General features: G+C 45.9%; 1 protein-coding gene across 8 annotated transcripts in view; it reads right to left on the minus strand.

Annotated features, from left to right (window-relative positions):
* Positions 1-1,176: 1,176 nt before the first annotated feature.
* GMEB2 (glucocorticoid modulatory element binding protein 2) overlaps positions 1,177-20,607 on the minus strand; it is a 56,296-nt gene continuing 36,865 nt past the window's right edge. For all 8 annotated transcript variants that reach the window (XM_061630926.1, XM_061630927.1, XM_061630924.1 and 5 more), the window contains 4 exons: positions 14,946-15,017; positions 7,107-7,244; positions 4,937-5,059; positions 1,177-3,126 (listed from right to left, as the gene is read on the minus strand). In XM_061630926.1, coding sequence (XP_061486910.1) covers positions 2,480-3,126; positions 4,937-5,059; positions 7,107-7,244; positions 14,946-15,017 — 980 coding nt within the window. In that variant the 3' untranslated portion in view covers positions 1,177-2,479. The remainder of the gene's footprint in view (positions 3,127-4,936; positions 5,060-7,106; positions 7,245-14,945; positions 15,018-20,607) is intronic.

Consider the following 20,607-nt stretch of genomic DNA (forward strand, 5'->3'; position numbering starts at 1 on the left):
TCCAGTATCTCCCTTGATTTGGTCTGCAGAGTAAGAATTCTTAAGCCCAACAGTGTGCTATGGAAAGCTATCTTCTAAACATTATGAGTGATACTTGCTCTTTATAAGTTTGAGATTCCTTTTTAAAAATATCTAGGCTAGCTAAAGCTATAAACTCCTTTATTGTCCTCTAGTGTTGCTGTTTAAAAAAGAAAAGAGGGAAGAACACTCTTGACAGCTGTGTTGTACACAGATGAGTCAAAACAGAGGATTGTGTATGTAGTTTTGTGGGGGGGCTTTTTGGCTGCAGAAAGTGGAGGGTTGTTTTTTTTTTTAAAAGGGGGGGGTTGGAGCACCATCAACGTGACCCTGACTACCATAAGATGCTGATGTCCTGGTTTTTATACAAGTAGACAGCTTTGCACAGTATTATTTTTAAATTGACCATGGAAGCTTTGCTCTGTCTTTGAGATCCATTTAAAACAATCCCCTGTCATTTGTCCAGTATCAATGCATCTTTTTGCATTTATACCCTACCTTTCCTGTAAGGAACTCAAAGTGCCATACATGATTCTGCTACTGAGGAAACATACATGAACCCATAGAAATACAGGGTAAGTACTGCCACACGTTCCCAAACTATAAACGTCTCTACAGATGATGACAAACCAATTTTCTAAGATTATGGGCCCTTTTCTAGACATTACATTTTTGTTTCTCATTTCTATGTTTTGTTTTAGCCTTCAAATTATTTCACCATTTTCTTTATTCTCCTATGATTCCAGCACAGTAGGTATAGTAGTAGAGAGCTGTTGCTAGTCGGGCGGTATATAACCTTAATTAAATAAAATAAAATAAATAAATAGTAACCTGGGTAACAATGGTGACTTTAAAAAAACTGCTCTAAATTCTTAAAAAGTATTATGATACGCTTTTAAACATATGGGCTGCCCATATACATCTTTGTCTGTTCACATGGGGTGCAGTTTTATTTTATTGTTAACTTTATCCACCTGCAATGAAGATTAAGCCTTGGAATAATCTAACAAGTTTCACAGTAAATCTTCGACTTGACTTTAAAAGCAAAACAAACACTTGCCAGCATGATCTCAAGCCCATTAGCTGAAAGTGATGGAAGCTTCCTTCCAGGTGTAAGGGTAAGACAAAGACAGCGAGTAAGCAACAGGGCATGCTTTCAAAAATATTTTAATAGGTTATTCAAGAGACCTGCCATTTCCCACTATTGACGGAGAAATTCATACAGCAAGAACCCAGTACTTTGCAGCAAAATATATTTGTCTCACAAGCACCTTTTTGCTTTTTTTTTTTTTAAATCTTCAGTTAGTTAATCAAGTCCCTCAAGCCAGTTGGATCAATCCAAATCAAGCTCAGGAGCTGCACGTTTCCTCTCCTTTTCCACTCCACCCTTTCAGCCAAAATGCCCATTTCAAACATGAAAACAGCTGCCTGAGGTGCTGATGCACAGGGGAAAAGCCTCACTGGCTACAGCAGATGGCAGTATGGGCGGAGGTAGAATCAGCCCTCCACTGACATGGAAGAAGCTCAGGCATTCAACATTCAGTGGAATGATAGCCTCTGTGCACCAGCCTCATAACAGGAAGGACTAGAAGGTGCAAGGTGGTACGTTTTAAATGAAGGTACAGAAAGAAGCCTGTATTCCTCAGAGGTGATGGGCTTTTCTATGTGAATGGGTTTCTGCCAGCCCTGCATGCAAACCCTCCTGCTCACCACCCAAGGCTCTGAAGCTCATGTTGCAATTTTATCCCAAGAAGCTGATGCCACAACTGGTAATATCAGCAGACTGGGTGTGCCCACCACTGCCTTTAGAAATGAGTGATGCAAGGTCCTCCTTCAAAGCACCACCCACCCACCAGAGGACTTGCTTGCTTGCAGGTTCCTTTACTTCCCCCATTTGCATTTTGCAAAATGAATGAGCCTTTGAATGAGCATTCCACCCAAGCCTACCTGCCAGAGTGCTGCCTTTGTCATGTGGGCTCTCCCCACATGATCGGGAAGCAGCCAACCATCCGCATGACACAGCATGTGCATACAGCAGCCTGACTCATGCCTGGGCCCAGAAAATGCCCTTCTGGCCATGCATGCTGTACTTCCTAAAGCTCACCGTGGCTGGCTAGCTGGCTTTCCTTCTTCTTGGAAACATGTCTTGCCTACTTCAATCTCTCTACGCACACTCCTTGTTCCAGCGGAGGTGGCCAGAGATGGTTCAGTGCTAACAAGCCGAGGATGGAAAGACTGTAGCTTTTAATGGTTCCTGAGGAATAGCGATCTCTCTCCTGCCTTTCTGAAGTTGCTCTCCTTTCACATCTCTCTCTTCCCTCCAAGATCCCAGTCTCACTATCCTCCCATCAGCCAATCTGTCTCCCCTTCTCTATTCCCAGTGCCCTCTTCTCCTTCTCCTCAGAGGGATAGCCATGAGAGCCCAGAGCACACCCCGAAAAGTGGGCCCAAAGTCCGTGTTTCATTTCTGCTCAGGCTCATCTGCTACTGTAGTTACTTCAATGGTCGTATGTTCTTCAGTTGCCATGGTGCCCTCAATGACACTGGATGGCACAGTCACAAGGGTGCTCCCACTGGGAGACATCTGTGTTACGTTCTGGATGGCAGTGCCCAGTCCCGGGAGGGTGAGCAGCTGGAAGGGGCTCATCACTTTCACCACGGTGCTGCCATCATGTATGGCCGCTGTGCTCAGGACTGTGAGGTTGGAGGCATCTGGGTGTATTTCAACTGTGTTGGGAAAAGTGGAGCCCGCAGACGCCAGGACAGTGTATCCACCCAGCAGCGGAGACACTGGGGAGGCAGCAGATGTAACCTGCGTTGTGGTCTTCCCAAGAGCAGATGCTGGGAGGGCAGAGACCACTTTGCCTATAGGCATGTTGGCCAGTTGAGTGACCGGCATCCCTGGAGCGAGGGTCATCTGTGCCGATTGAGTCAGGATTTGGGAGGTAATGGCAGGAGGCCCTGACGTGGCTCTCGTCAGCCGGGGGCGTTTCAGAGGGGACGGGATGGAGACTGGGGTCAAGGTCATCAGCACATTGTTTAGGTGCTGCGATTTGTGCTTCAGCTCCTTTGCTCTCTTCCGATGCTCATCGCACTGCTGCTCCAGAGCTGGAGGGAGAAAGAAGGAGAAATAGCAGTGGATAAGCAGGCACCCACTAAGTCCAATCAGCCAGGAACTGAGGTTGGCTTCCTCTTCTTAAATGATGCAGCAACTACTAAGTATGGCATTAAAATAGGGTGTCATAAGGTGCTTTGTTGTGAAAATGTTTTAAGCAGAACATGCTGCTGCTAGCTACCATGAAGTATACTACCATCACCCCACAAAAAAAACACTACAGCTGCCAGTTCAAGAACTAGAAAGTGGAAAGTGAAGGATCTGCCCCTTATGGTGGGGTAGAATTGTATTGCTTGATAGATAAATGTGAAATCTAAAACTCGTGTCACACCTGCCTCAGTGCTGTGGGTTTTTAATACAGGTTTATCGAAGCAATTTATAATTAGTGACAGTTGTATTTTGCCATTCCTCCTTCCTCTTCCCCATTTTATCCTCATAACAGCCCTATGAGGTAGGATAGGCTGAATGTGTGTGAATGGCCCAGTGAGATTGAAGGCTGAGTGGGGATTTGAACCTGGGACTCCACAGTCCTATTCCAACATTCTCACTGCTACCCAGTCACACTTAAGCCATGGAAGGGAGCTCTTCAAAGTCCCAATCCAAAGGTAACACTGCAGCACGCAGGCCACACATAAAAGAAGAGGGAAGGCAGAAGGAAAAGGGAAGGCAGCCTTGTCGTAGAAAGGGATGGCTGTGTTGCTATTCCTTCCCTCCATTGTTGTCGTTAGGATGGCATGCACTTCACCTCAGGAAACAAAACTGACAAGCCTCAAGGTAAGGTCAAGCCAAAGTCAGCCCTAGTGAGTAGTCAAGCTGAAATCACAAGGCAAAGTCTGAGGACTCTCAGTCAAGAGTTCCCCTGCAAGAGTCCTTTTCGCAGGCCAAGTATTGGTATGAAAGCTGCAATGGAGTGCAGGAGTAGAGGGCAAGGAGAGGCCACGTTTTGTCAACAAAATCCCAGGCTATGGTCTGAAGGCACATAAGACCATCTCCCTGCTGAAGCTAAGCAGGGTCAGGTCTGGTCAGTGCCTGGGTGGGAGACCGCCTGGGAACCATATGTAAGTTGCCTTGGGTTTCATGAAAAAGGTGGGTTATAAATTAAATAAATTAAACAAATAAATAATAATCACAGGCAGATAAGGCTAGTGACACTTGCACATTTTAGGGGCACTTGAGGGTGACACATCTGGAGCTTGAGTAACAAACGAGCAACAACTGTACATCTGTTGTGCTACCAACTGAATATCTGCAAGAAACTCCCAGATGATAACCAAAACATCTATGATGATCACATCTGATGGGGGACTGACATTCAGGGCTGTGCTTTTTTGGCCCTGTGGTTAAAAAGGGCTGAGGCATCGGGACAGCTCACAAGGAGTGAGGGGCAAACAACAGGCAAGATCACAGTGGAGGGGGCACGTGTGTGAAAGAACAAGTACTGAGTCAGTGGATTTTAGATAACACGAACTTGGCTGCTTTTGTGAAGGGGAACAGCTTCTGCCACAAGACAATGGCAATACATAGTTTATGGAATTTCTCAGGCCCTGAATGCTACTCCTCATTCAGTACACCCTGAGTTCCAGAAGCCTCAAAGAACTGTACAATCTGAGGGGGATGTACCTTTCCCTCTTTCCATCCAGATGACACATGCAGGAAATCAGGTGCTGATGTAGCATATGGATGCTGACGTTTGCATGTGCAACCCCCCAACATCATACAGAACACACAGTGGGGTAAGCCCTCCCGTGGAGATTCCTTATAGAGAATAATGGAACTGCAGCATATAGGGCTAAAGAATAGTACCTGCTAAATCTCGTGTATATTGCTCTCGTGAACGGTCCATTTGGCACTTGTGGCTGGCCAAAACTTTCTTAACCAGATCCAGCATGCCAAAGTTCTGGACTGTATTGTTGAGTAAGACAGCATCTTAAAAAAAAAAAACAATAGGAAGATGTGGATTACAATGCTAGAATTTTAATTTATCATGACTTAGACCCCCAAGTGTAACTACATTTGCTTTTAAGTTGCAAGCTGTTCAGAGCAGGGATCCAATTAATTTTCTTCTACTTGTGATATTTTGTAAAGTGTCATACATGCTAATTAGTATTATCAATTTGTATTTCTTACTCACTTTTCACCAAAAAGTCCTAGAGCAGGTTACAGCATATAAAAACATAATTAAAACATTTTTTAAAAAACCACCCATAATCCCAACATTCCTTAATGGCATGGTATTATTTCCAATGATGCTACTTCTTCCAGTATCAGCAGTGAATTTGTAATAAAAGAAAAGAAGTTGTCTTTGATTTTTGTATTACATGACAGTTTTATGATATACCTCCAAGGGTAGGGCAATACATAAAGCTGTTTGTACTCTGCCCAAACCATGCAAATTCTGAACTCAGAGTAAGTGGTGATAATTAAATGAACCTGAATCACTACATCATCATCAATTTTGCATCCTAGAATCAGGTTATAAGAGAATTTGGAATAGTTCTGGCAACCAACTCAAAGAGAGTGCTTAAGGGGAGAGGAAAATGGAGGAAACGGTATGGACAAATGAGCAAACAGCTATTACAGAAAAAGGATAAGACACAGTGTAGGCCACTGCAAGTCATATCCAAAGTGCCCTCTGATATATGATGATTTGGAAGATATGGTTCTTGGTGTTCTTTGGAGCCATGAGGACTAGAAGCTTACCTAATTTATTTTTAAGTGAAAGCTGAGAAAATCAGCATGCCAAATCCTGCACATCTCACTAATTATAAGAAGAGCCTTCTGGATCATCCCAAAGGCCCATTCAGCATCCTGTTCTCACAGTGGCCAATCAGATGCCCATGGGAAGCCCACAAGGAGGACCTGAGCGCAAACAGCACTCTCCTCTCCTGCTATTTCTATTGTAGACAATGATGCAGATAACATACAAATCCATAATCACAGTGGGAAGAATCTTCATTCATCAACTTCCTGATGCTATATTATTGTCAGAAAATGCAGAAAACCGTGGTCACAAAATATACTTCTGGTCCATGGCTTCCCAACATTGCCAGTACTACCTTTACATATTTATTACTAATTTATTATTTGATTTATATCCCGCCCTTCCTCCCAGTAGGAGCCCAGGGCAGCAAACAAAAGCACTAAAAACATTTTAAAGCATCATAAAAACAGACTTTAAAATATATTAAAACAAAACATCTTTAAAAACCTTTTTTTAAAAGTTTAAAAAAACGGTTTAAAAACATATTAAAAAGCAATTCCAACACAGATGCAGACTGGGATAATGTCTCTACCTAAGATTCTTACTGAAAGAGGAAGGTCTTCAGTAGACACCAAAAAGGTAACAGAGATAACACCTATCTAATATTTAAGGGGATGGAATTCCAAAGGGTAGGTGCCACTACACTAAAGGTCTGTTTCCTATGTTGTGTGGAACGGATCTCCTAATAAGATGGTATCTGTAGGAGGTCCTCACCTGCAGAGTGATCGACTGGGTATATAAAGGATAAGATGGTCTTTCAGGTATCCTGGTCCCAGGCTGTATAATAGGGTTTTGTATACCAAAGCTAGAACCTTGGACTTGGCCCAGTAGATAATGAGCAGCCAGTGCAATTCTTTAAGCAGTAGGGTAACATGTTGACGACACCCTACTCCAGTAAGCAGTCACACCACCTCATTTTGCAACTGTACCAACTGCAGCTTCCAGACCAACCTCAAGGGCAGCCCCACATACAGCACATTACTGTAATCCAGCATGGAGGTTACCAGTGCATGGACAACAGCGGTCAGGCTATCCCAGTCCAGAAACGGCCGCCACCGTCTAACCAGCGAAAGCTGGTAAAAGGCACTCCAAGCCACTAAGGTCACCTGGGCCTCCAGTGATAAAGATGGATCCAGGAGCACCCCCAGACTACGGATCTGCTCTTTAATCTGTTTGTTTGCAAGGAAGGTCACTGTGCCAGCCAGTTCTTACCGCTGATCTGTAAAGGGGGATCCTGAATCCTCTGCTGCAGGCCTTTCATTGTCTCCATGAGCTCCACATGGAACTCCTGGATCACCTCTTCCAACAGGCCTGCTTCCTTCAAACCTCGCCAAAATGTAAATGCATCATCTGAAAGAAAATGAGAGAATCCTGAAAAATCTGCATTGAGGTGTTGGGGGGGGGGGGAAGCTGACTGCCTGCCTGACATATCCACTCCAGGAACAAAACATTAGCCAAAGGGCACCTTCGCAGTTATGCCGCACAAGCAGCAGGTCACGTGGGAAAACTGTTCCTGCAGTATACCACTTCAGACTAAAAGTGTGGGTGTCATGTTTGAATCCTCCAATCCCTACAAATAGAAAACTAGCATGCCAATGAGAACCTTTCTCTTTGAATTCTAAAAGCAGGGGGTATGATTTCTTTTCCATACAGGGGAGCTTTCAATTATGCAATTGCTCATCTGCAGTCTGAAGTGGTGCGCTCCAGGAATAGTTTTAGCACATACTATGCTACAAAAGCAGCTGCCATTGATACAGAACAGGTGAAGTGGTGACTTTAATTGAGGCAACATTGAATGGTCCCTTGGACCCACCTGAAGGGTGATTTTCACAGGTACGCCTGCCATCAGATTGGGTAGTACTGCCATCTAGCATCCGAAGGCAAGAATGCACTAGAGTTAAAACCTGGGGCTCGAGCCCCTCCCACTCCAGTCTTCATGATGACGAGTCCGAAGTGGTAATCTGAAAGTAACCAAAGGGCAAAAGCCCCAGCAGCAAAGAAAATATACATAGCAAATATCATAGAACTTGCAACATAAGAACAGGTTTTAACTAAAGAAAATCAGACAGAGCACGAAGCACATAGATTGAACTATATACGAAATACTGAACGAATTTCCCCAGAAATCCCCCACAAGGGAGGGACGTGATGGCAGGCGTACCTGTGAAAATCACCCTTCAGGTGGGTCCAAGGGACCATTTTCCACAGGTAGCCTGCCATCAGATTGGGATGTACCAACGTAGCCCCCTAATAGGGAGGGATTCCTAGGAAGTTACAAATCAGAAATAACGTGTTGCAGGACACGTCTCCCGAAAGAGGCGTCAGCTGAAGCATAGCGATCAATCTTATAATGCTTCACAAAGAAGTTAGGGGTAGCCCATACCGCCGCTCTGCATATGTCTGTAAGAGGAGCATTAGTTAGGAAAGCCGCCGTAGTGGCGGCAGACCTGGTCGTATGGGCCGTGATGTTAGATGGCACTGGCAAATTAAATGACTGATATGCAATAGAAATACAGGCTCGAAGCCAACAGGACAAAGTGGATTTGGACACCTTTTTCCCCAAAGATCTCGGATGAAAGGATACAAATAATGCGTCTGTCTGTCTAATATCCTGGGTGCGAGAGAGGTAAACTTTGAGCGCTCTCCTAACATCCAGCGAATGCCAGGCCTTTTCGAGGGGATGGACCGGCTTTGGACAAAAGGATGGAAATACAATGTCCTGGCTACTGTGGAAGAGTGAGTTGACCTTAGGACAGAACGATGGATCCAGCCTCAGGACTACAGAGTCCTTATGGAATACGCAGAGATGACAGGCTGATGACAGGTCCTGTAACTCCGAAATCCGCCTCGCTGAAGTGATAGCCACGAGGAAAAGGACTTTAAAAGACAAGAGTCTTAGAGGCACCGAGGCAAGAGGCTCAAATGGAGGTCGCTGTAATGCCTGCAAAACCTTGGAGAGGTTCCAGGATGGAAAGTGGTGACGTACCGCTGGAGAGAGGTGGGGAGCTCCTCTTAAGAAGCGTTTGATGAGCGGGTGAGTGCCTAGGGGTGCTGCCGATGAAGAAACAGACAGAATTGAGGAGATGGTGGAGGCCTGTCTACGCAGGGTGTTCGGTCTGAGTCCCAATGTCATGCCTCTGTGTAGGAACTGTAGAACGTGCTGTACAGTGGCTTGGGGTGCTGAAAAACCTTTAGAAGTGCACCAGCTGGAAAAAGTACGCCAAGTACTCTGATAGATTCGAGTAGTTGACAGACGCCAAGATGCTAAAATAGTGTTTATGACCCCTTGAGACAGACCAGCAGAGATCAACTGTGTCCGCTCAAAAGCCAGGCTGTCAGTCTCAGCCAGTTCGGGTCCGGATGCCAAACTGGTCCTTGGGAGAGAAGATCCGGCCTGATTGGAAGAGTCCAGGGAGCCGCCATTGACATCAAGAGGAGGTCTGAAAACCAGGGTCTGCGAGGCCAGTAGGGTGCTATGAGTAAAATCCGTGTCCGTTCGAGTCGGAGTTTTGTCAATGTCCTGCCTAGGAGTGATATAGGCGGGAAGGCATACAGGAGCCCATGTGGCCATGGTGTCGTCAGCGCATCCACTGCTTCCGCCGTTGTCTCTAGGTACCTTGAGAAGTAACGAGGCAGTTGGCAGTTTTGGCTGGAGGCGAAGAGATCCAGTGAGAGGGGGCCGAACCGCCGCTGAAGGAGGGTGAACACAACTGGATGAAGTTTCCATTCTCCCGGATGGATCGTTTGTCTGCTGAGCCAGTCGGCCGTAACGTTTAGCGTGCCGCTGAGGTGTTCTGCTCGTAATGACAGGAGGTGGGACTCGGCCCAGTCGAAGAGTCGTGTCGCTTCCTCCTGTAGAGCCCTGGACCTTGTGCCTCCTTGTCTGTTGATGTGAGATTTCACACAAACATTGTCCGTGCGAATTAGGACGTGTTGTAGAGCGAATAGTGGCTGGAAGTGTCTCAGAGCGAGATGAGCAGCCCTGAGCTCCAGCCAGTTGATGTTGTAACTTAGTTCCTGGGTTGACCACACGCCTTGGACAAAGATGGAGTTGCAATGGGCTCCCCAGCCAGACAGACTGGCATCCGTGGTGATTAGGACTCTGGTTGGGTCCCGGAACGGTGTCCCCTTGGTAAGGGAAGTTGTGGATACCCACCAGCGGAATGATTGCGTCAGAGATTGGCCCAGAGGAATTACGCGATGGTTGGACTTGGAGATGTCCGCTTGAAAGGGTAGGAGAGCCCATTGTAAAGGTCTGGAATGATGTCGGGCCCACGGAACGATGTGGATGGTGGAGATCATTGCCCCGAGAAACTGGGCCAGAAACATGACATCTGCTGTGGGGCGATGTAGAAGTAAGTTTGCCATGGCTGTGATGGAAGCAATACGGTCTGGGGACAGAAAGGACATGGCTAGGGATGTGTCCAGTATTGCCCCTAAGTGCTGGAGGCGCTGAGTTGGTTGTAGATGACTCTTTTCGGCATTGATCAGCCAGCCGTGAGAGTGTAGTGCCTCTAGGGTGAACTGGATCTGCCTGTTGGCCAAGTCCCGGGAGCCTGCTTGGAGGAGGAGGTCGTCGAGATAAGCATAAATATGGACCCCCTGGAGGCGGAGATACGCCAGCATGGTGGCCATCACTTTGGTGAAGACTCGGGGGGCTGAGGAGAGGCCGAATGGAAGGGCCCGGTATTGAAAATGGAGGTGGCCTAGTGCAAATCTCAGGAACCGTCTGTGACCCGGGCAAATTGGGATGTGTAAGTAAGCGTCCTTCAGGTCGATGGATGCGATAAAGTCCCCTTGTTGTAGAGCCTCTACAATAGACGCCAGAGATTCCATCTTGAAGTGGCGGTATTTGACGAAGCGGTTGAGGCCCTTGAGGTCTAAGACCGCCCTCTATGAGGAGTCTCGCTTGGGAACCGTAAAGAGGACGGAGTACACGCCTTGTAGCCGTTCGGATGGGGGAACAGGCTCTATAGCGGCTATCTCTAGTAGATGTCGTAGTGCGTCCTGCATGATCTTTTTGCGTGCCCTGGAGACGGGGGAGATGCAAAATTTGTCCGGTGGTGTCCGCGAAAATTCTATATTGTAGCCCTGGGTGAAGAGAAGTCTGACCCAGGAGATGTTTGTCAAGTTTAGCCAGATGCTGGAGAAGAAGGAGAGTCTGCCTCCAATGGGGATGGAGTCAGAACTGCCTGCGTTGACGGTTTCCTCTGCCATATGCCTGCCTGCTCTGGTATTGGCCCCTGTATTGTGATCGTTGTCTGGACCAGGGTGCCTTGAAGGGACGGAAATTTGTAGGCCTGGTGTCCCATACTCGTCCACCGGGTCGTCCTCTCCGAAAGGGTTGGAAGGAACGGTAAGGGGTAAACCGTCGTCCGGGTCTGTGGTTGTCTCTTTTGGCCGTAGCTAGTGCAGGTTTACGATTGTCCTTGGGGTCGACAAGGACTGCTTTGAGAGCATCCTCGCCGAAGAGCATATTTCCCGAGTATGGAGCTAAGGATAAGTTGGTTCTGGCAGTTGAGTCGGCGTCCCAATGTTGGAGCCATAGGGTACAACGAGCTACAATTTCGGCTGCAAGGGCGTGTGCACCGTGATGGGAAGCGTCTAATGTGGCGTCAGCCACAAAGGCAGCAGCCTTGTGTATCTTGAGGATATCTTTCCTTAGTTTGGCGGGATCCGGGTTGGGTTCGTCAAGGATATCCTCTAACCACATCATGGAAGCCCGTGAGAAGATAGAGGCAGTAGAAGAGGCCCGGATGGAATGAGCGGAGGCCTCATGGATCTTACGGAAGACAAAGTCAAGCCTCCTCTCATAGGGGTCCTTGAACAGTGATTCGCCTTCCTTTGGAAGGAGAGAACGGGATACAAGATTGGAAATAGGTTGGTCCACCCCCGGGACGTTCAGAAAGGAAATGGATTCCGGGTCCAGGGTATAGAGCTTGTTGGCTAAGGAGGAGGAACGACGTGGACGAAGGGGACGGGCCCATTCTTCTCTGGTCAGTTTTTTAATGGGGTCTGGCACGGGAATGAAGTGCTGCACTGATCTGGGGGACTTGAGAACTTTGGCACCCTTGACAGGAGGGACAACCGGTTGAATAAGTTCTGGTTGAATGCCAAGAGTGTCCATGACTCTACGTGACAGACGAGAGAAATCCGCCGGGTCAAACAGGCGATAGGAGATCTCTTCCTCCTGGTCAGATTCCCCACTCCATTCATCCAGGTCAGTCTGAAAAACGTTCATGTAGTCATCAGACTGAGATTGTTCTACGTCCAATCTACCCCTGACCACCTCATATGGGTTAGGAGAGGGTAGTGGAGCATCAATATTGTCACCGGGTTGTCTCGCAGAGCTGAGCTGTTGCGAGGTTCCGGGCTGAGAAGACAAATGTAGAGTAGGCTGGGGGTGGGATAGGCACCCCAGCAGCTCTTGTAGTTGTTGCAGGAAGTCAGGGGTCAACTGTATCCCTGGGGGAGTGGAAGAAGGTATTGCCTGTTCCTGAAGAGGAATTTGAGGCTGCCCATGCGGAGTTTGAGGAGCTTGACAGGGGAATCCTTCAAACTCTTCCTCTGAAGACTCAGAAGGAGACTGGAAAAGTGCAGGAATGGCTGCATGGCGAGATTTCTCTGGGAGTGATGATACGTAGCATGCTCTCTTGGGTGCTCCGTGACCAGACAGGTGTTTAGTCTTTGCTTTTGCCTTGGCGTGTTTATGTTTAGCTGGCTGGCGTGGGGATGGACGGCCTGCTTCAGGGGATATTGTCACCTCAGGGTTCAAATCCGCCATGACAATCTCTGAATGACGCCCACAATGGGGAAGGAGCGGTAACAGAGCCAAGGTAGAAATAGTATAGGACAGACTAGAAACAGTATGACAGGAGTGAGTACGCCCAGTACGAGAAAGGTAACAACTCGGGTAAGGTTGGCGCCAAGCTAAGTACACGCACACAATGGGGAAGGTGCGAGACCGCTAGTTACACTGCCAACCTGGCCTTGAGCTAAGTACACACACACAATGGGGAAGGCGCGAGACCACTAGTGACACTGCCAGAGAGGTAAGCTTTATTTAAAAATCGCAGTGTGGCCAAGGTTAGATACACACACTCAATGGGGAAGGTGCGGTACCACCAAGGTGCACAGACTAGTCAATTGGATGTGCACCTACAAATATACACACACACAATGGGGAAGGTGTGGTATAACAGGGCTACTGGATGTGCACCTACAAATATACACACACACACTGGGGAAGGTGTGGTATAACAGGGCTACTGGAGGTGTACCTACGAATATACGCACACACAATGGGGCAAGTGTGGTATAACAGGGCTACTGGAGGTGCACTTACAAATATACACACACACGAAGAGGAAGGTGTGGTATAACAGGGCTACCTGATGTATCTGAAGGGAATACTGATTAAGTGAATATAAATTTGATAACCGGAGACTACACAAGTCCCACAACAGGGCTACTTGCTGTGTCTGAGGGGAATACTGAATAGGTGAGTATATGTTTGTTAACAGGAGAGCACACAAGTCCCAAGTGATTAGAAAAGAAAAAAGGCGGCAAAAAAACGAACAAAATGGCAGCCGCGATAACGGAGCCTCTCACTAAGACTCTAGCAGGGTTTGAAAACGGCCAGGAGTCAGCTGGAAGGATATGCCACCGGAGGGTGCTAAAAAAAAAAAAAAAACAGGCGAGAGGGGCGATATCAGTAAGCGTAATTGAGCCCAAGCCGGGTTGAATGAACAGCAGGGCTGAGGGGCTTCTGTAAAAAAATTGAAGAAATTGCAATGGCAGCCGCTGAGGGAGCCGCAGCCGCAAGCTTCCCTAAGGACGGAAATAAGTAACAATGGCGGCCGCGATATCGGGGTGGCGGGAAAAAAGGAAGCGCTACAAGAGGCTTCAGAACGGGCGGGGTGTCTACAAGGGAGCTGCAGCCGCAAGCTTCCCTATGTAGAGGCTAAAATATAGACTGAAATAAGGAGGGGGGAGACCGCAGCAGCGGAGCCCCCGCTAAACGAAAAAACAGCAACCGCTGCTGTTGGAGCCTAACAGCCGCGGAGCCCCCGCAAACACGAGAGAGCAGCAGCCGCTGCTGGAGGAGGCTGAGTAATAAACGGCAAAAAAAGGGGGAGGGGGGACCGCAGCCACAGAGCCCCCGCTAAATGGGAAAGAGCAGCAGCCGCTGCTGGAGGAAGTTCTGAAAGCTGAGTAACAAACGGCAAAGAAAAAAGGGGGGGGGAAGGATCGCAGCCGCGGAGTCCCCGCTAAATGTAAAAGCAGCAGCCGCTGCTGGTGAAGCCTCAGGGAAGAACCCCGAAGAAATCAAGAGGTAAAAAGATAAGAAGAGTAACAGAATGGAAATAAGACTTAGCTACGCTCTGTCTAAATTCAGATCTGCCTCGGACGGAGGCAAGAATGAAGACTGGAGTGGGAGGGGCTCGAGCCCCAGGTTTTAACTCTAGTGCATTCTTGCCTTCGGACGCTAGATGGCAGTACTACCCAATCTGATGGCAGGCTACCTGTGGAAAATGGATTAAGAACACATAAGCTTGCAAGTAAAGTAGCCTCCTTCACCAACAAAAGTTGGACCAATGATAAAATGTAACTTTTGCTAAGTAAGTTACTACCAATATACCAAAGACAAGAAGCAGTGCTGTCGAGTATTTTGAGCAGTTTAATAAAATCATGGACAAAACATGAAAAGTTGGCTTCCACTGAATCAGGCCATTGCTCCATCTGGGTCAGTAGTGTCTAGTGGCTACATTGACTGGCAGTTGCTCTCCAGAGTTTCAGGCAGGATTTTTTTTTCTTACTCTAGCTAGAGATGGCAGGGATGGAATCTGGGGCCTTTTGCATGCAAAGCATGCGCTCTACCACTGAGGCATGACCCTGTGCACAAAGATGATAGTACCCATGTATCTTTCAACACTCCACTTCTTCTCACAAGCCTTTCAAGTTTAAGCAGCCAATATGGAACAAAATAGGGCACAGATTATGTAGTGGGCTGAGGGCAGGGCAAAGGTACTCTCTGTATGTGAAAATCACCTCCAATTGCAGTGGTCCAGTCAGTGGAGTCCTCACATGTTTCTATGGTGATTGTGGCAGGAGATCCATTTACTGTGATTAAAAGAAAACACACACTCATAAATCAACAAAAAAAATATCTTGTTTTGGTTGCCGAGTCAAGATATGTCTTTGTAAGTTGTATCAACTCTTTTATTGCTTGCTCTAGTTATATGCTCAGCAGATGAGGCCTTGTTGGTGGTACTACCACTGGGGGCTGCCCAGCTGGCATTGATCTGTGACAAGGCCTTTTCAGTGGTGGCTCCCAGTCTGTAGAATGCCTAGCCTGGTGAGGTACATATCTCCATCATTATTGACTTTTTAGGAAGAATTTGAAAATAGTCCTGTTTATCCAGGCATTGGATGGCTGAAGAAGACTCATCCTGGCAACCAAGAGATTACTAGATGAAATAATGTTTTTGACTGTAAACTGCATTTAGAAGGTTTTTTATGGTTGTCAAGATTGTTTTTTGATGTTTGCCACCTGGGCTCCTTCAGGTAGAAGGGTAGGACATACATGTCATTCGCTAATAGGCAAAAATGCCTTGCGGTTTAAGAATGTACCTATAGCTCACAGATATTTCTATTAAATTTTAAAAAGCAGGGACAATGGGCAGCTAGTGAATGCACCAGGGGAGCAGAAGACCTGACCTCCTCTCTGAGATATTGCACTGCCCTACAAATTTGTAAAAATGCAAACACAATTTGGGCTGGCCTTTCACAGTCCAATCCACTTCCTGTGTAGCTTGGAAGAATTTGGTAACATATGCCTCTGAGCATATGGTGAGTGGTGGCAACACCTGCTATCTCCAAAGATGGAGAATTACATTTTTGTATGTTTGTTGGTATTCTTCTTACTTTGCTTCTTTCCTGTGTTACTACTGTTTCTACAGAGAATCTAACCTAGAAAATTATATTTCTCTCATTATTCATCCTAGAAATCCGTGTCAAATTTATTTTTATTAATTTCAAAGCCTTGTTATTGGTCAATGTCATACGATGGTGAAGACAGCCTTGTGTGTTTCAAACTGCAGGTTATGTTCTATTTCGGGCACATTAACAGTTGAATCTGAAACTGCAGTGTGATGCAAAATCAGACTAATTACAGTAACAGTAAGTTACTACTTAAGCAATGACTCTAGCTGTTGGAAAAAACAAACTTGGCCTGCCCAAGATGCATGTTTTCAGCCTGCTATGCTTAAACCACTCCACTTAAGGAAAGGTGGACGTGGTCAATTAAAAACATAGAGCACACCTAGAATTTTGCTAGAATATATTTCACCTCCCACTGTTTTATCTTGTGCAAACTGAGACACTCCTCATGTCCACTGAAAACTATTCTGCAGAACAGTCAGTGCCATTATTCCATAGTTGTTTTTGGAGCTTTTTTTAGTGTTGCAAAGTGTTGCTGTACTTCACATATTCACAGAAACAGAAGCAAAAGAAAATGATTTACTATAGGAAACTTGACTAAAATTGCAAAGTAAATCAAACATATTTAACGTGACTATCTGAACTATATTAACTGTCTTAATATTGTTGCTTCTCCCTGCTAAAAAAAGATCAGCACAGCACATATCTTGTTTCTGTTATTTGGGCTGATTGCTCACCATATGCTCAGAGGCACATGTTACCAAATTCTTCCAAGCTACATACACCATAAATCATAATCGACTTGAAGGCGCATAATAACAACACAACAACAAATCAGGCTTGCAAGATTTTTGCCAAACACTCTTTTCAAACATAATTTAAGAACACAATCTTTCTTGATGACACCATCTGTGTAGTAGCCAGTCATTCCAGTATTCTCTTCCTAGACTACAACCTCACTTTCTTACCCAAAGTGTCATAGTAATTTGCAGTAGGTTCAGAGTAGTATCTGACAGTATCATTTGTTCTTATGTGAATGAACAGGAAGGGATATTGGCAGTAAGCTTGATGAGTCATGGCAGACTTCCATCATATCCTTTATATGCACCTCAGCCAGACAACACACCTACTGCGAAAAATGTTAGTATAGCATACTGGTGCCTCTGATTCTCTCAGTCACCAGTGAACACATCTCTTCTGGGCAGCTGCAGGATCCACAGAGGTCTCCAAGTCCTCATTTGTGCTATGTGGAGCATGGGATTGGACTGTGAAAGACCAACCCAAATTGTGTTTGCATTTTTACAAATTTGTAGGGCAGTATAATATCTCAGAGAGGAGGTCAGATCTCCTGCTTCCCTGGTGCATTCACTATAGCTGCCCAATTTCCCTGCTTTAAATTTGATAGAAATATCTGTTGGCTATAGGTACATTCTTAAACCGCAAGGGTTTTTTTGCCTATTAGTGAATTTCTCTGCTTTTTAATCCGGGAGGAAAGAAATGGGATCCTGTGCAAGTTTTCGGAGAATGGGTTGATCATTTGCATTATTGAGTTGTGGGATTTACTCCCCTACAATCATGTTTAGGATAAGTGAAACTGACCACAGGGGGATGGGAACAGGAGGAGGAAGGGCAGGGGTAGGGGAGGAAGGGGATGGCAGCAGGCAGTAGGGGGAGGGAAGGAGGAGGGCAGGTTTGATCATTTGCATGTTTATTGAGTTCAGTGGGATTTACTCCTGTGCAATCATGGTTAGGATAGGTAAAGCTGAGCATGGGGGAGGGCGATTTGAAGGGGAGGGGGGAAGGAAGGGGCATAAGGGAGGTGATGGGAGGGAGGAGGGGAAGTTTGATAATTTGTATGTGTTTTGAGTGCAGTGGGATTTTCTCCCGTGCAGTCATGCTTAAGATAGGTAAAACTGACCAGGGGGGGCGAGGGGGCAAGGAAGTGATTGGAAGGGGAGAGGGGAGGAGGGGCAAAGAAAGGGAAGGGGCAAGAGGAAGGGGATAGGAGGGAGGAGGAGGGAGGGAGGGCAGGTTCGATCATTTGCATGCTTTTTGGGTTCAGTGTGATTTACTCCTATGCAATCATGCTTAGAATAGGTGAAACTGACCTGGAGGAGGGACAGGGAGGGGAGGAAGGGGAGGGAGAGAAGGGGAGGAAGGGGAGTGGGAGGGAGAGAAGGGGAGAGGAAGGGATTGGGTGGGTGGGCACTGGGCAGAGGGAAAGCCCCTTTCCTTTCCAAAAGGAAAACATTACGATTAGTATTGTTTTTCAGCATTTCTGTCACCTTTTTACTCTGCAGCAGGCACATGTAGTCTCCCACCCAAATTTAAACCAAAGCTGTCCCTGGCCACATCCACACCAGACCTTTATTTCACTTTAGACACTCATGGTTTCTCCCAAAGAATCCTGGGACGTGTACAGTAGTTGGTGAAGGTTGTTGAGAGGTGCTAGGAGATGCCCTGTTCCCCGCACAGAGCTTCAATCAGAGTGGCTGACTGTTAAACTACTCTGGCCATTGGAGCTCTGTCAGGGGAATAGGCATCTCCTAACAACCCTCAGCACCCTTCACTAATTAAGCTTCTTCCCAGGATTCTTTGGGGGAAGTCATGACTGTCTAAAATGAAATAAAGGTCTGGTGTGGCTGTGGTCCCGATTAGCCAAGCCAAGCGGCTATGAGTCTGGCTTTTAGAATACTGACAGCTGGTTCTTACTGAGCATGCCCGATATTATCATTGACCCCAATGCTAGATTTCTTAAATTAATTAAAAATTGGCCAGGCATTTTTTTAACTTTTAAACTGCAGAAGATGAAGGTCAGAGTATGGGGCAAGCTCAGTAATAGGATTCTGTGAACACGGCTGATTTTTAATGAATTTCAACAAATTATGAGAACTCTGACAGAGAAAAGTCCAACAGGGGTCTGGTTTCTCTCTCTCTCCTTTTACACTTTGAACTCTCGATTCTCTATGACTGTTTTGTGTATCGCCATGAAAATTTAGAGGGTTGTTAAGCAAGCATTTCTGAGTTCAGGACTATAAGTTTTGTATTGAAATGAGCTTATGGGAAGCATCAGAATGGCATGGGGGTATTTTCAATTTAACGTTGCAGAATGCAAATAATCCATGCTGGCTATAGTATACAGCCATTCTCATGGCTGTATAATAAAACAGCAACAATATAGGTGTTCTCAGCTTTTCTATAAATTGGGTGTGATTACCAAAGGCCAAGAATCATCTCTTCTCAGCTCCCAGCCACACCAGCATTTCTAAACCTAGCACTGATTTCAAACAATACTCTCAAAATCTTAGCATTCTGTTTGTAGTGGCTTGTTTTTGTATTATTACTATTGTTATTTATTAATATATATACCACTAAATGTCAAAACAGGCTTCTAAGTGGCATATATGATAAATTATCCTAGAATCACTATCACGACGTATCACATGAAGATTCCATTTTTTTTGCTCACAACAATCCCACGTAGCAAGCTAAGATAAAAGATTATTAGCATCAGGGTCACTCAGCAAGTTTTATGGCTGAGTCAGGAATGAAACTAGAAAGACCCTTCCTACATTCAGAAACTGGGTAGAGTATTCATCTTAACTCTAAAAGCAGTCGCAAGAGTCTTTTCAACGTTTGTTTGTGTGACCTGAAGTCTTCCTGACTGGTTTTAAACTTTCATATGTCAACAATGATTTATAATTCAGAGGCAAGGCCTGGAATGAAAGTATCTAAATTATTTGGCTGGCAACCAATTCCTGGTTTTGAAAGGAAGCCTACTTAAAGGGGAGTCTAAATCTTGGCACACTGCCACAGAGGAGGAAAGCAGAGTCCAGCCAGCCACTAACTGGGATGAAGGGAAGGAACTAATACGAGGACAAAAAGTCAGCAGTAATTAAAACTCAAGGACAAAACAAAGATTACAAAAAACACATTTGACAATCTTTTTACACACAGTTTGAGCTAAAGGGCAGTAAAAGACTTCGAGGAGCATTATACAAACGACTTCTGGGGTGCTTTGCATGCTCATATTGCCCATACATGGAACAATATGAACCAAGCTATAAGAAGATCCTGTTGGATCAGGCCAAAGGCCATCTCATCCAGCATCCTCTTCTCAAAGTGGCTAATCAGATGCATATGGGAAGCCCGCAAACAAGACCTGAGCCAAGAGCACTCTCTCCTCTTGCTGTTTCCAGCAACTAGCATTCAGAAGCATACTGCCTACAATAGTGGAGGTAAAACATAGCCTTCAGAGTTAGTATGCGTTGGTAGCCTTGCCCTCCAGGACTTTGTCTAATCCTCTTTTAAAAAAATCCAAGTTAGTGGCCATCACTTGCCTCCTATGGGAGCGAATGCCACAGTATAACTATGTGTTATGTGAAGAAGTCCTTTTTTGTCCTGAATCTTCCAACTTATAGCTTCATTGGATGTCCACAAGTTTTAGTGGTGAGGGGGACAAAAACTGTTCTCTGTCCACATTCTCCATGCCCTGCATAATTCAATACACTTCTATCATGTCACCTATTATTCAACTTTTTTCTACACTAAAAAGCCCCAAATGCTTCAACCTTTCCTCATAGGGGAGTCACTCCATCCCCTTGTTCATTTTGGTTGCCTTTTTCTGAACCATTTCCAACTTTACAGTATCCTTGTTTGAGGCGAGGTGACCAGAACTGGACACAGTATTCCAAATTTGGTCCCGCTATACATTTATATAATAGCATTATAATATTGGCTGTTTTATTTTCAATTCCTTTCCTAACAATCC

Source organism: Rhineura floridana, chromosome 6, assembly GCF_030035675.1.
Source record: "Rhineura floridana isolate rRhiFlo1 chromosome 6, rRhiFlo1.hap2, whole genome shotgun sequence".
NCBI classification, from domain to species: Eukaryota; Metazoa; Chordata; class Lepidosauria; order Squamata; family Rhineuridae; genus Rhineura; species Rhineura floridana.